The 15,289-nt window shown below is 43.0% G+C and overlaps 2 protein-coding genes across 4 annotated transcripts in view; one reads left to right on the top strand and one right to left on the bottom strand.

Annotated features, from left to right (window-relative positions):
- Nucleotides 1-7,876, top strand: part of itpk1b (inositol-tetrakisphosphate 1-kinase b) — a 31,407-nt gene extending 23,531 nt beyond the window's left edge. Inside the window, exons 6-12 of one of the 2 annotated variants that reach the window (XR_005697230.1) lie at nt 1,179-1,277; nt 1,456-1,496; nt 1,803-1,968; nt 4,372-4,439; nt 4,571-4,733; nt 5,271-6,354; nt 6,656-7,876. Coding sequence is in view for 1 of the 2 variants with exons in the window: in XM_040041260.1 (XP_039897194.1) it covers nt 1,179-1,277; nt 1,456-1,496; nt 1,803-1,968; nt 4,372-4,439; nt 4,571-4,733; nt 5,271-5,539 (806 nt within the window). In the remaining variant the exon portion in view is untranslated. Of the gene's footprint in view, nt 1-1,178; nt 1,278-1,455; nt 1,497-1,802; nt 1,969-4,371; nt 4,440-4,570; nt 4,734-5,270 lie in introns of both variants that reach the window. The other variant, XM_040041260.1, reaches the window with a different exon arrangement.
- On the bottom strand, nt 7,867-15,180 carry plk4 (polo-like kinase 4 (Drosophila)). Of its 2 annotated transcripts, none has more exons than XM_040041258.1 (15): nt 14,955-15,180; nt 13,990-14,085; nt 13,647-13,742; nt 12,950-13,064; nt 11,836-12,814; nt 11,672-11,760; nt 11,275-11,591; nt 11,052-11,156; nt 10,833-10,935; nt 10,580-10,729; nt 10,265-10,493; nt 10,061-10,163; nt 9,676-9,813; nt 9,489-9,595; nt 7,867-9,140 (listed from the first exon to the last, which is right to left on the bottom strand). In XM_040041258.1, the coding sequence occupies exons 1-15, from the start codon at nt 14,982-14,984 to the stop codon at nt 9,029-9,031; spliced, it is 2,769 nt and encodes a 922-aa protein (XP_039897192.1). In that variant the 5' UTR covers nt 14,985-15,180; the 3' UTR covers nt 7,867-9,028. The 2 variants fall into 2 exon arrangements, with proteins under 2 accessions (XP_039897192.1, XP_039897191.1); XM_040041257.1 differs by lacking the exon at nt 14,955-15,180 and adding an exon at nt 14,199-14,648.
- Nucleotides 15,181-15,289: the final 109 nt, after the last annotated feature.

The raw sequence follows: 15,289 nt of genomic DNA, 5'->3' as shown, positions 1-15,289 counted from the left end.
ATCAGCTGAGAGCCCTGCCACTGCTGAGGCCCACGGCACACAAAGACTGGCATGTTTCTATTGTGTTTTGGTCATTAACATTTTGCCAGCTGTTGTTTTGGCCCAGCCAATGATTTCCTGTGGCGTTATCTCCAACCCGTCCGCCTTATCGCCCCCATATACCTACTGCGGAGGGGAAATTACAGAATACAAAACATTAATATAGATGCATCCCCAGTCCTGATATGGTGCCGCTTGTCAAAGCTGCAGGATGTTTTTAAAATTTTTAGTCTTATCAGAACTGACCAACCTGCTGCTGCAGGATGTGATGGGAAAAAAATACTTGTAAACAGACAAAAAATATAGAGATGGGTGGAAAAGAAGCAGAATTTCTGTGGTTAATACCTGGAGAATTTTAAAGACATTGTAACTGCAAGTGTGTTTGTTGTGAAATGTCAGGCCTGTGAGTCCATCAGGTGACGTGCCCGATGACTCTGCGTGTCCTCAGCTGGTTTATCCTTAGTTCCTCATTAAATTGGATGCTTTCCTATATTTCATCATTGTATTTGTGTGGGTTTTTGTGGTGACCTGAACTTATATATTTTATGGACATAAAAGAAGTCTTTTGGACATGAGAAGGGACGGTGGATTTATTGAACAAAGGATGTTGAAGATGGATGTCACAGAGAGGATTCATGGATGTAGTGAAGGACAGAAGTGACATGACAGAAGACTGTACTAGGAATAGGAAGTAATGAGTCACTGCTGTGATCCCTAAAGGGATCAACAACAAAAAGGTGGTGGTTAAGGTTAAGCAAGTAGTCGCTATGATTAATTTAACGTATGTGTTTGTAAGGAGCAGAAGGACAGTACCAGATGGCCTCTGCTGTGTTTCTTGTGTAAACACATCACAGGGATGAGTTATAAAAATAACTTTTTGACCTAGTACTACAGGTCATAGCATATGACTGTTAGCCATGTGAGTTGCTGAAACGTTATGTTGAAACTGTATGTTAAAGCTAAAACTGCAGAAGAAAATGAGTTTGATGTCTTAAATCTTCCAAATTTGAACTGTGGATTAAACAAAGCAATAACTTTTATAAGTTTCTGTAGTGAAAATAACCAAGAGTACACATCTCCTGAGCATTAATATAGTCTTTCACCTTTTTCTCTTATTTATTTATTTTTTAAATATATAGATGAGAGGATTTGCTCTCCTCCATTCATGGTCCTCAACACTGAGTGCAGCCCAGACGTGCTGGAGCAAATCAAGAGGCAAGGACTCTCATTCCCCTTCAGTGAGTAGCTCCGCTGTTGTCATCTTAATTCCTTCTACTCACCACACATTTTTTTTTTTTTTTAAAACCTGTTGCCATGTTTCTTTGTTCATCATCATCTCAAATATAACAAAAAAATTTAAGGGTTTGTGCTCTGCTGTAAACTCTGCGCTTTTCTTTGTCTTCATTTCTTCCACAGTTTGCAAAACACGGGTGGCTCATGGCACCAACTCCCATGAGGTAAGAGGCCCGCAGGATTCAGAGGTCACTCACACCCTCAAAAGTTTGCTTTAGCTAATACCTGTTCTGTTAGAGGATTGTCATTTAACTCTAGTCCAAACAGCAAAATCTGATAGTGTTATACCTCATGTAGGTATAACACTGTGGAGGCATTAAGTCTATTTGGCTAGCTTGCCAGGAGCGTCAATTTCAGCGGCACAAGCAGCACTGAATGAAGTTAGATTTTAACCTGCCTCTAACTGCTGATCGACCTCAATGTTTCCTGTCAAGTTCTTTGTCATTTATTGTGTGGCCTCCTGCCCACAGATGGCCATTATCTTCAGTGAAGAAGACCTGAAGGATGTGAAGCCTCCTTGTGTGATTCAGAGTTTCATCAACCATAACGCAGTGCTTTACAAAGTGTTCGTGGTGGGAGACTCCTACACTGTAGTGGAGAGACCTTCCCTTAAGAACTTCCCTGCTGGACCTGCAGGTAAGGTTAAGAACGGACACACAGTGAGAGGGAGAGTGACGGGTGGGGAAGTCCGAGCGCTGCTTACAGGCACACTGGTCAGTCTGTGCAATCTGCACAGCTTCTCCAAATTACCCAATAAAAGAGCTCATAAAATGGCTTTATGGTCCCTGTGATTGGACCTGTTCGCCCTTTTAAGGGGTGCAGCAGAGTGCAATTGAGTTATACCCTGTTGGTACATGTTGTCAAAACTAGACAGGAGCAGCAGTGTTTTTCTCCATAAACATGTCAAAAGCTTTACCCATGACGTGTCTTTGAATAAAGGGTTATCCCCAGACACAAACGACTCCAGCATTTGCATGTGATACAGCAGAGGCCCACATGCAAATCATTTTTGCCGACAGCGTAGTCGTCCGCTTTGTGTAACCGTGCAGACAGGATGGCTGGTTTCAGCCTGGAATGCTGGTACAACAGAAAAGCTCACCACAGCACAGCAATACACCTGCACAGCGCTTAGGTCATTGTCCCCCACAGCCTGAAGCTATGCATTATGTTTTGTACCTAGAAAGTGATGGAAAGGGTGCTTTGAAAGGTTGAAGTATGGGTTAGTGTTTGGAAAGTGAGAGATGGGCTGTCCCAGTCAGCCTTCCTCCTTAAAGTGAAGCTTTGCCCATCAAGCCAGGGAATGAATGAGCCAATCCGCCGAACATTTCATTACCGCGACCTTCGCCGTGCCGAAGGGCAGATTTATTTGGACAGTGATGGAACACACAGTTTCCCTCCACTCCTTTCTCTCGAACACTGATTCATGTTAATCATTACAAGTTAGAAATCAGAGAAAACGTAGGTAAAAATGTTGTGATACATTCCTGTCACATTTATCAAAGAAAATTCCTCACCCGAGCCCAATGAGTAACCTATTGATGTAAACATATGGAACACTCAACACATTGTAGGTATGACTGAGAGACTTTTCTTGAGAGCTTAAAAAAAATGGCCAACTGCAGTTCTTTAGGGTTCACCTCTCATCCAAGAGGCTTCTTCAGTTCTAAAAACAAATCATGCACAGTCCTGGGCATTTTACTCCTAGTGGAGGTTGTCCCGTTTGAAAGTGGTCCATTCACAGTGCATGTAAACGGCCTCCTTTACTGCTCTTTCAAACCATCTTTGTTCAAAACAAAGTGAATACTGGGATCCTCGACAGTATTGTTGATCCTTTAGGTGCAGGTGTACAGCTGAGTCTTGTTCTGCTGAGGTGGCTGGGCTATGCATTTATGAAGTGGCTGTTTGGTTTATCCTTTGTGGAGGTCTGAGCACGCCAGGATATGATGTTGTCTTCAGCTCACAGACTCGACCTGGATGACTTGAAGACTTTTTAAGATGAAAAAGAATTACATCAGTGTGGTTTAGTTACATTCTTTTTTGGGGGTTTTGTTTGTTTTTAAAATACCAGGTATTCAAATTTAGAAAACATGAGTTTTACTTACTAAAGGCCATGGTTGAACTGTGGCGCCACCTAGTGCAGATGATGGAAAATCTAGACAGCTGCACCGTGACACCAGGACTGCAGTCAAATAGGAACTTTCCAATGAAAAAAGACTGAGTGAAGTCACCCAGAAGCATTTGCATGGCAGCCTTAATAAGATGTGTTTAAAGTATCTAAATACTAAGAAAAGGTGCTTCAGTGCATCCTTTATTACCTCCTTCGGTCTGGTGTATCCTCTATTGAGAAAATTCAAAACAACATACTGTCAGAGGGTTCATGGAAATAAGCAAACAGTATAACTGGCAGGCAAGGTTGTTCATTTTTAAAATAATTAATAATTTGCTTCCACTTCATGCCCTAACCTGCTGATATTTTTTAAATTTGAATAACAGACTGTGGTAAACCCACAGCTGATGTCTGACATGAGGCTGCAGGAATAAAGCCGCCTTGTTCTGAAGTTGTTTTCTTGCATAAACAGTCTGTTTAGTTCAGGATCATGAGCTACATATTAAACTGATTGTTTGCATTGGTTACAGTTCCTCAGGCTAAGTAAAGCAGCCTTTATGATTATCAATAATTAATCCTACCTTTAGTCACAGATATTGAAAGCCTTAAAAAATGTAGAAGTCACTGTGGGGACAGGAAGAGAACATGTATAATTGGACATGATGAGGAACTAATCTCAACGGGTCAGCATTTTTTTTTTGTCACATTTTTAGGCTTAAATAGGTTTCTCAATAATGAAGTTGTATTTTTCACCAGTTCTTATGTTTTATTTGATCTACATGAAAGTGTATGGTAGGAACACATGGAGCGAACATTTTCCATTGACGTCGGAAAAGTGATTTGGGAACTAATTCTTTGGGAGTTTCTTATGTTTCGTGTAGTCAACACTCTTTAAAATTCCGCCTCACCCTTTCCCTTTGTTTCTGCTTCAGACAGGAGAGCCATTTTCTTCAACAGCCACAATGTTTCCAAACCAGAGTCGTCCTCAGACTTGACCTCGGTACGTCCAAAATGTCACTGAATGAAATGTCATCTCGTTTCTTTTATAATGTCTTTGTTCTTTTCAGGGCCACAACCCTGACTTTTAAAGGCTGTGTAGCTAATGCACATTTTAATATTTGTTTCACCCAGAGAGAGAACGTGGAGGGAGTGTCTCAGCCACCCAGTGATGATGTCATCAGAGAATTGTCCAGGTCATTGCGAGAAGCACTGGGCGTGTCCCTGTTTGGCATCGATGTAATCATCAACAATCAAACAGGCCAGCACGCCGTCATTGACATCAATGCATTCCCAGGTAGGCACAGCCTCAATCTCACAGACACACACACATAAATCATCTTCTTTAAAGTATCTGCTCATTAAGTGGAAAATAAACCTCCGATCTTACTGGGAGTTATAATGAATCCATCCTTAGAGCAGCCATCACCTGTGTAATCCTAAACTGTTTAAGCTACAGGTTCTGCTAACTGCATTTCTGCTTTTTATTGACCACAAGAGAGCATGAAGCTTGTGCAGAAAACCTTAAACCTGCATTCTTTCTAATGGCCAGCAGGGGGCGACTTCTGTTTTTGCAAGGTGTATGGAAGTGTATGGGAACACAGACCTAGGCTCTTTTGAGCTATGACCTCAGAAACATCTTTAAGTATGAGTCTTATTTTAATGTAATATGAAGTTTCAGGGTCCTTCTGGACACTAAAGGGAAAATTCTTTTATGTTCCCTTTAGTGTCCAGGAGCAGCTTTATAAGAACAGTTTAGGTAGAATATTGTTTATTTAGCACACAGCCAGAAGTCACTGCTTTTCTTCTTCTTAATATTGCCTTGTCTTTCCAGGTTACGAGGGCGTCCCCGAGTTTTTCAACGACCTCCTTAACCACATCAGCAGCGTGCTTCAGAGCCACAACCCTGACTTTCCTCCTGCCGGCGAACAGCCCAAAAGCCTCCCGGTGAGCACCACGGTACCCAACACTGCCCCGCCAGCCCCGGGCTGCTGCAGCATGCTGGGAAAAGAGCTGCAGAGACTGGGCTGCAACTCTGCTATGTCACCCAACTTCCAGCAGCACTGTGTCTCCACGATAGCTACCAAGGCTTCCTCCCAGTGACTGACTTTCTTTTTTTTCTTTTATTTTCTTTCTCTCCCATCCCCTTACCTCCCTATTTGATCCCTGAACAAATAACGGATGACAGTGGTGATAATAATAATAATTAATAATCATAGTAAATATGATGTTAATGATGATAATATATCTAATCGAGACACAAACCTTTTTCCTATATAGTTATTGGAAATGATGGTGATTGGATGTAAGCTTTTTTTTTCCTCTGCCTTTTTTTCCCTCGTTTTGTCTAATGAGACTTTAACAGTACTGTAATGTGAGCTTTGGGAACTTTTGTCTAATAGCTGATTTTATTTTTCTCTCTCTTGCGTGAGGTCTCTGTGATGAAAGGGTCCAGAAGAGGTAACTAATTAGAATGGCCGAATCAGGACTGGAGAATGATGTGCCACTAGATGTGCAATGTATGATCCCTTGTATCTCTCTCACACTCACTTACACACAGGCACATTTACACTGTGGCCAACTGTGCCAGTGATGTGTGTTTGTATTCTGGTCAATACCACTGAGTGCTACGTGCAAGGGCGTAGAGAGAGGAGGCGTTTGGGCATTTGAACACTACTCCACAGATCCCAGGTTGCTATGTGACTGTGGCCAATCGACTGCAGAGAGTGATGAGATTGTTTTATTGGTTTAAACAGACAGGGGAGCAGTGTTTTGTTTTTTTTCTTTCCCGAGTGCCATTAAATATAATTTGAGTGTAGGAGGAGAAAAGAAAAAGAGCATTATTTTTCAAATCTTAAGAGGATAAAATCTCCATGACCATGTGACCAAGTTTCTTTTCGTAATGATTGTTATGGTGTGTGGGTGGGGGTGTTTTTCTGTGTGTTAGATAAACAAACTACATCCTGTTTGAGTCGCAGTTTGAGTCGCTCCAGTGCAGGAAGATGAGGATCACATTCCCATGTTATCTGTCTGTGGATGTTTTCCGAGAAATTCCATGATTTTTCAGAATTCCAGTGGGGGTTGTAGTCTCCTTAAACAGACTCCCCAAGTGTCTTCACTGCTTGTATCTGTCACGCGAGCAAACTGAGGCAAACTTGACCGACGGACAGACTTGGGGCTGCTGTATAGCTTGTCACTTGGGATTAATAAGAAAATCAGGTGTGTGTGTGTGTGTGTGTGTGTGTGTGTGTGTGTGTGTGTGTGTGTGTGTGTGTTTGAATACCCAACTAAAGTGAGTATTCATCTGAACAGTCTGAGATAATTGAGTTATTTGTTCAGCTTTATTGTCTCTCAGCGCTTCTTCCAGTTAACTAAACCAACAGTCCAATCCACTCATGTGCTTCAAACCTTATTCTCTGACCTGTCTGCTGTTCCAGCTGCTGTATTTGTGTCACATTTTAAGTGAAGGGAGTAGGTGGAGGTCCAGCTGTCGTTCCCAGTGTTCACTGTGAGATTTTGTTTTTTTGTTTTTTTTAACGATTTTGTTAAAATCTTATAATGTCCTTACATCTACTAAGAGCAACTTTATTTTATTGAGATTTTATGGGGGAAATGTTTTATATAAATGAAAGCAGTGATGTTTTTGAAAAAGTGGGGATTTACGTAGAGGGACGGTAAAATTCTGGGTCTTGCTGTTCGGGTGACGAGAAAGGGACAGATCAGCTGAGCGGTTGTTGCATCCCTCTAGCATCTAGTGGGAAATGAGTGCCAACCTGCAGCAAATACAGATTACTGCGTTCCTTCTCTTGTCCCAGAGAGCTCCCCTTGCTGTTTTCTTTCCTCCATCAGCATCCAAGGGAACCCACCGTCCTCTTGCTTGCCCTGTGAGCGGATATATTTGTGTCATTGCGGCCACCTCACCAGCATCTCTCTGGGACAAAAGAAGAGCGACGGCACAGTGGAAGTTGGCCTTCGCTACATGTGTAAACAACCCTTCTGAGTATCCTGGTTTTGATTTGCCTTCAGAATGTAGTGAAGCAACAATAAATTCAAAAGTACCACACCAGGTTAAAATGAGTCTAGGTGTTTCCTCACCTAGGAAGCTGTGGTCGAGTCCCTGTTTAAATTGGAAAAGGCTGAGTATCTGTGTACGCCACTGTGTCCTATCTCGTGTTCTTTACTGTGCTTCTAAATGGGAAATATAAATGGTTAATCCCACTCTTGGTCATTTCTGCAACCCAGATGGTGTCATCATGCTCCCGGCTTCCACCTGAATGTGTACTTCTTGGGTGTCTTGTACAGTACGTGTATATGCGCCTATGCTTACATCCGTACAGTATGTCGTTTTGTATCGGTTCTGTAATTGAGAAGAATCCTCAATTTTGTGACTTTTTTAATTAAATGGCCAATTCAACAGGGCAAAATAAACATGTGAAACTACTCTGGGTGTGTTTCACTGCTTTTTTATTTTTCTTAAAGTTTTACAACAATCATACTCAAGTGATTCACCTGCTTATAAGAGAGTCAGAGATTTGAGTCTGCAAGGATATCTTCTTGATATAGCCATGTGCGTATGAGTGTATGGGATGGATAAAAAGCACTTCCAGTACATAAAATGTGTGAGTATAGCTTGTAGTGCGAAGTGCTTTTAGCCGTCACTAAGAGTGAAAAATGGCTCCACAAGTACAACTCCACTATTTACATCATGTAGGCGACAGTTTAGTTTTATTTTTAAATAACTTACATATTTAATGGTTTGCCTTCCTTCTATATAAATGACAGTTGTTGACAAAAGAATAGTAATATGATCCTTGAAAGTTTACCCAAAATACACTATTTTATCTCAAAACAAAACATCCACTCTAATGACTTTCTATTACTCTGTATCCTAGATATTAAATTAGTGCAGTTTAGCTCTTAGCTCCCAAATCCTTTAAAATCTATAAAGATGCTTCATTGAGCTAATCGTTGATGGGTTTGTATTATATGAAATGTCTTAACCAAATAACACCAAAGCAGTTTCTGTGTGGTATTTTGGTCTGGAAAAATTTGAATGATGCAAGAATAACGAGTTAGTAAGAGGTCTTGGTGAATACCATTTATGTTTAACCGCTAGCAGGACTCCACATACATCGACTGAAATAAATAGCACCACATCTGGATGCAAATATTTGAGCACCAAAGAAATCAGTATTTACTTTTCTTCCTGTACCATGTGAATTATCAGGGCTCTAAAACTTCAGCTCCATTGATTTTAAGTGACAGACTTTACTTTGAGTAACTGCAAAAGAAAGTGCAGCGATCCTCCACCCGGCCTCCAGATGTTTTATTGTTTCAGCGTGTATCGGTCGCACATTTCATAGTAGTAGGAAACAGTAAAAAAACAAAAAGACACACAAACACTAAGTTTTCCAACAGGGCTAATGTAGACACTATACAAAATAGCTGCTTATTAAAATAAAAATATATCTTTTCATAATCTCAGTCTTCTGTACATGTAAAAACAACACAAATAGAAGATATTTACAAGAAGAGAAATGAAGGTTTCTAATGCTACTTCCAGCTTTTTGACAGGCCTCTATACACAAGGTGTTAATGGGACTGCAGGTGATGCGCTGCCGGGCTCGCCAACAGGCCGAGAATGGTCGAGAGACAGTGAAGCTTTTCCTTAACGTGCTCGGGCAACTTCTCGTTCTCCTTATACCTGCAGAGAACACACCACTTACTTTTTGTGCCATACAAATACACTGCAGCTTCTTCTGTGTGGAAAGCTGGCCAAAGATCCAGCAAATAACAAGCTCTGCATTTTTATTCTCGGGCTACTTTGTCCTCCACTCTGCGTCTGTTACAGCACTCAGTTCATCAACTGTGTGAAACAAGCCCTTCAGCTCCATTTCCATTATCTTTAAGAAAACTTTCTTCTGATTGGCTGCCACATGCAAACAAAAGATGTGAACAGCAGGTGGATGGGGCTTCTGAAATGGCCATATTAAAAACTTCTACTCTCAGCTCTTAAAGGGAACACAGAAGACATTTCTAATGTATTTCATACCTGGTGATCTTCCCTTCTGGACACGTGTAGGTGATGCAGGAAACTCCTGCCTGAACCACCAGCTGAGAACCATCGTTGAACTGCACCCAAACCTCTCCGCTCGTCAGCTACAGATACAAACAAGGATTTGGTTTTTGTCAAAGTGTCAATTCACATTCCCAGTCTTAAAATATTAGTCATCTATTACCTGGGACGCCCATCCAACATTTGGCACAAATATCGACTTGACCACCTTTCCTGTGCTCTGGATGAGGTCCTGTCGCACTGGGGGGCTTTTCTTACTCAGGCTGGCTGTGGTGAAGTCAGACCCATCGTAGGAAATCATCTAGAAATAAATCAGTAAAAATCAAATGCAGATCTCATCACGCCCTGCACACCCACACATGACTCCAGGTGCTGTTTTTATGTTTTGATTTTTTCACTATTAGTCTTCTGGTTGTACTGTGGAAAGAATCCGTCTGCCTGAAACCAGTGAACACTGCATACATGACATGTTTTTGCCTGAGACGTCTCAGCGTCTGGCGTGGAAATCCACATTATTCTTCATTTTATCCTGTAATGTCAGAACTTACCGAAGGAGTGATTTGTGGAGGTTTAGGAGGTGATGCTGTATCTGGAGGAACCGGGTGCGAGGGCGCAGACGATGAGCCTGGAGCGTCTGAGCTGACGGGTCTCCTGGGAAGTAAAAGAAAACAAACATTTGTCACGCAAGACGAGAAAAATAACAAAAAAAACAAAGGAAAGTTGTCACGAGGTGGCCAGAATTTTCCTGTCACCTGCCAATCGTTATGGGGAAGAAAGGGACGTCCTTGGTGCTGCGCTGCTCCTCTGCAGCGATGGCGGCCTCGAGAGATAAACACATGGCGTGGCCCTCGTCCGACAGCTCCACATACCTCCGGCACTCCGGGCTCAGGCCGCTCAGCCCCGCCTCGCCCTTCACAGTGTACGACTTCCCGCTCTTCTCCACCACTCGCACAAGTTCGGACGTCTTGTGGGTCTTTGCGCCTGCACGATGCAGTTATTACACGTTAATTTAGACTCATCAGCTCAGCCACCTCATTACTGACGTTCAGCAAACACCTCGGACTCACCATCATAAAAGCAAACTTCCAGGTCCGCGTTAGGGGAGTTCTCCATCAGCATGACCTTGGCATACTTGGTGTAAAGGGTCACTTTAGGAGTCTTGGATTTAACAAGCTGAACAAACTTGGAGGCATACTGGTACTTTTTCCAGTATTTCTCTGTGACAAAAAAAGAAAGAAAAAAAAAAGCTCAATTACAATTTTATTTCACTTTTTTTTTTATTATCTGATATTAATGGGTGGGACGCATCCGTCAGGATACCTGGAAGATCCTCGTAGCTACAAATGAGAATATCTTCTGGAGGAGCTGGCGGGCAGTCCAGCACAGGAAAACCTTTTCCACCATTAGGCTGGTATATCGTCACCTACAGCAGATGGTCATAATAAGCCACAACTTACAAGACTGAAGATTTTTTTCAAACATGGAAAGATTTATTAAGTAACTGCATGATAAATGCTGATTGCCCTACAGAAACTGTACCATTGAGCCATCACAGGAAATCCGGAGGACTTCTTTGACTCTTTCTTGACCACTCTGACATTTTAACAGCTCCATACAAACTTCACCCGTGTCCAAAATGCTCACCTGGATAGAAGACAAGAAAAAAAAGAGATGAGATATCTAAAAATATATCCACTGTTCACACATAGAAATTTTAAAAAAAAGGGAAAAAAAGATTAAAAAAAAAAGATTAAAATCTTACAACAGCATTTTTGGTCTTCTGTCTGATCGGCTTCAGTCGGGAGGCGCACAGAGGCGGGATTACGTCTCTCAGCGTTTTCTTCGGCTTATCTGTACTGGGTTTGGTTGAAGAGAGCTTTAACTCTCTGTCAGGAGGAGGTTGGAACTCTAATCCAGGGATGTTCTCCCTGTATGAGTCGGAGTTGGAAAGAAGCTGGTGGTGCAGGTTGGGGTGAAGGTTCGCGCCTCGGCTCATGGGCTTATCTGACCAGGAGTTGTGAACACCTAAAGGTCCTCTACTGCTGTGGGCGCTGCCATCTGCGGACCTCTGTCCAGAGGCTGAGAAAGAAAGCAAAACTTTTGGAAAACTTTGTAGTCATGATTAAAACAACCAAAAGAGCACAAAAGTGTTATTTTACCTTCAGTGTTGAGCCAATTAGAAACTCCCTCTAAGTCCTGAAATTGCAAATTTGGTGGAAGTGCGGTCTCTGTGGAAAAATACCCAGAACTGAAATAGAGAGTGTCATCTGTTAGTCTCAATAACCTGAGAGAAAAAAAGATTATCAACAGACTGACTGCTTACTTTGCTGGCTGCTTGACAGGTGGAGATGGGAGTCTTCCGTGCTCTGAAAACGGGTGTGGAGTGGAGGACACGGGGAAGACTGGGCGTCCTATACCAGCCAGAGTCTCCTCTGAGTGGCATCGCCCCAGCTCAGCATGAGTTGAACCTGTTGAAGTGGACATGGGACGGTCTGAAGAGTGAGCCCTCCTCAGGTAGCGAGAATGAGGCTCTCCGCTTTCTACACCGTGAGCCGCCCTGCTCCTGCCCTCTCTGTTGAACCTTTCCAGCGGATGCTGCTGCTGCTGCCACTGGTCTCCATCCTCAAAACAGGCACTGTTGGGCTGGCGTGGAAGGCTTGGGATGGGTGCCATGCGATTAGGCAGAGCAGAGCCTATCATGTGCTTGGTTCGCTTCTGGAGGCGACTGCCGCTGCTGGCAGAGGTGGAGGAGGTGTAGGCTGTGGAGATGGTGGCAATGCCACTGTCAATGGACCCGTCATCCCCAAGCCCCAGCTCTTTGGTCCTGACCAGCAGGCTCTGGGTCATGAATGGGTGGTCCAGTACTGCAGAGAGGCTGGGCCGCTGGGCGGGGTCTTTCTGCAGCAGCTGATAAATTAGGTCCTGAGCCTCCAGAGAAACGTGGGTAGGCATCTCATAGTCCCCGAGAACCACTTTGGACAAAGTGTGCTTGACTGTGTCTGTGTCAAATGGAGGGCGACCCATCAGGAAAGCATAGAACATGCATCCCAGTGACCAAACATCTGATTCCAGCCCGTGGGCGCTGCGAGTGGCCACCTCTGGGGAGATGTAGTTTGGTGTGCCACACATGGTGAAGTGCTTTTCATTTGGGAGTTTGAGCTGAGTGGCCAGGCCAAAGTCTGCAATCTTAATGTTCATGTTGCTGGTCAGCAGAAGATTGGACAGAGTCAGGTCTCTGTGCAAGATCCCATGAGTATGTAAATAAAGCATCCCTTTCACTGTTTGGTCCATGAAATGTCTCGCTGTGGGGCGAAAATAAAGTTGTTGTTGGGGTTTGTTTTTGGGGTTTTCTTTTTTTTTTTTACAGTAGTAGCAACTCACAAAGCTGACAACACAACTCATATTTAGGCTTCTAAACAAAAACACATGTGCCTGACCTTCATCTTCAGAGAAAGGCATCTTTCGCTCTTTGAGGTACCGACTCATCTCTCCATTGTGGCACATCTCCAACACTAAATACACATAGTTGCTGTCCTCAAAGTAGTTGTAAAGCTTTTACAAAAACAAAAGACATAACAATATGATTCATTTACCATCGTCTCAAAATATGGAAACATTGAGAAAGAACAAAATATAGAATATATCTGACTGGATTTTAAAATGATTGTACTACTGTGGTCCTGAAAGCTGTGTCAGTGGGACCACCACTGCCTGCTTTCCTGGTTAATCTTTAAAGCTGAAGATTAGCCAGACTACTGATTAAGTGAAGTGGAAACAAATCGGTGGCGCGCCTACACAAAGTGCTATCAAGGACGCCCTGTATAACCATGACAACAATACAGAAAGCTGATATATGCATCATCAAACACAACAGTCCCACAAAGACACAGGAATCCCTACAGCTACAGCACTGGTGTTAACTTTAACTGTAAATCTCACACTAAGCAAGCATTCACACATTTCAAATTATTAAAGTGCATCACTAAACAGTGTGTGATGCATAAAAAAAAAAAAACAGAAAATGTATATTGTATAGATACACTACAGGAGAAGGCAAATTTAAATAAACAGCAGGGTTGGTGTTGGTATCAAGCACTTCATGGCAAGAAATCATCTGTGGCTTATCAGCGTTACCTCCAGTATGGAAGGATGCTTCAGTCGGCAGTGAATCTCCACCTCGTTCCTCACACGTTGGACCATGCCGGCTTTGTGCATTGCTTTTTTGTCAATCTGCAGATGGGAACAACAGAGATAATTATACACCTGCCACTCATCGGCTCAGCGTGGCATGTTGTACAGTTTGGTTTGATCCTAATAATCAGTTTCCCACCCACAATGGCAACGAAACACTGGGAGCTCATCTGTGGGGCGGGTCAAGAGACCACAAGAACCCCACGGGAGGCAACATATGTCATAACCCAGTAGTTCCAAGTTTACAATTTTACAGCATCACTGATAAAGATGTAGATTATCTCACCGTTTTGATGGCAACCTCCAGACCAGTCTTCACCGATTTGGCCCGGTAAACACACGCAAAGGAGCCCTTCCCAAGCAGAGTGAGGACCTTGAAGTCCTGCGTGCACAAAAAGAGAAGTTGTACAAACAACGCATCTGCAGGAAAATGTGAGCATGATTTCATTTTTAAGTTTAAATCCCACGGGAAGCGAGAGCTTTAAAAGCAAACACCTCGATCCTCGACTCCTGATCATAACAAAAACCTCCTTTCTCATCTCTGCTAGCATGGGAGTCAGCAGTCAGGTTGTTAAAGCCATGGCGAAGAACTTGGTCAAACATCCTTCCCGTAACCTGCGACCTGCTGGATTGTTCTCTACAACCACCAACGACTCCACACGGGAGAAATCCACCCACAACAAACGTTAACTGTCAAACAAGCCACTAACACCTGACGCCGTCATATGGCCAACCAAAACCTTTAATTATCCCGGGTCTCTTCCCGCTAATGAGGACCCACTTGTAGCCGTTTCCAAGCAGCATGACGGGTCCCCAAACTGACGCGACACAACAATGTCTGTCCTGGGGGAGCATGGGTAAGGTTACACACCCGCAGAGACGATGTTGACATTTTCTACTACATTAACTACTACTACTACTAAACAACAATAGCAACAATAATAATAAGTAGAAGAAGAATACATTTAGGCAATCGTAAAGAGCGATATCTTTACGACACGTGAAACAAGCTAAAAACGAAAAACTGAACTATCGCCTTAGTAATTGATGTTAAGTAGTATAATATCTAGCTATGACTAAATAAAAGTTTAACATATCCCCATTATATTACGCAAACTCAGTGTTTTTTTTCCTTCTCAGTGCGATATTGTTTAGCTAACTTGTAACTCCAGCCTTTGACTTGACACGAGAACAAGCCATCAGTCCGAGTGGACGCTAGCTTGTGGGCGTTAGCCCAACAAAAGCACTCACCTCAATTTTATCTCCGATCGAAACACTCATCGTGGCGGCTTTTCGCCTCGCAGACGCGTGCAGGTTTGTAATAATGTTCCCCGATAGGCAGAGTGCATGGATAGCCGCTACAGGAGTCCTCACACGACGAATAAATGTTGTTCTCGCGTTCCCCTCCAAAACTTTGCCATATCTTCCATTTTGAAAATATCCGCCCGTTACTCCGTGGCTACGTCACACCCCGCGTCACTTGACAACATTAAGCTTTGCCACGCCTCCTCCAAGCGCCCCGTGGCTGCGATGGAGTTACATGAAGCTTCAATGATCTACATTTAATTTAATATCAGGGGTCGTCC

This window comes from Simochromis diagramma, unplaced genomic scaffold (genome assembly GCF_900408965.1).
Source record: "Simochromis diagramma unplaced genomic scaffold, fSimDia1.1 OVJJ01000304.1, whole genome shotgun sequence".
Classification (NCBI taxonomy): domain Eukaryota; kingdom Metazoa; phylum Chordata; class Actinopteri; order Cichliformes; family Cichlidae; genus Simochromis; species Simochromis diagramma.
The sequence above is the reverse complement of the archived record's forward strand: the minus strand, read 5'-3'. Positions and strand labels throughout refer to the sequence as shown.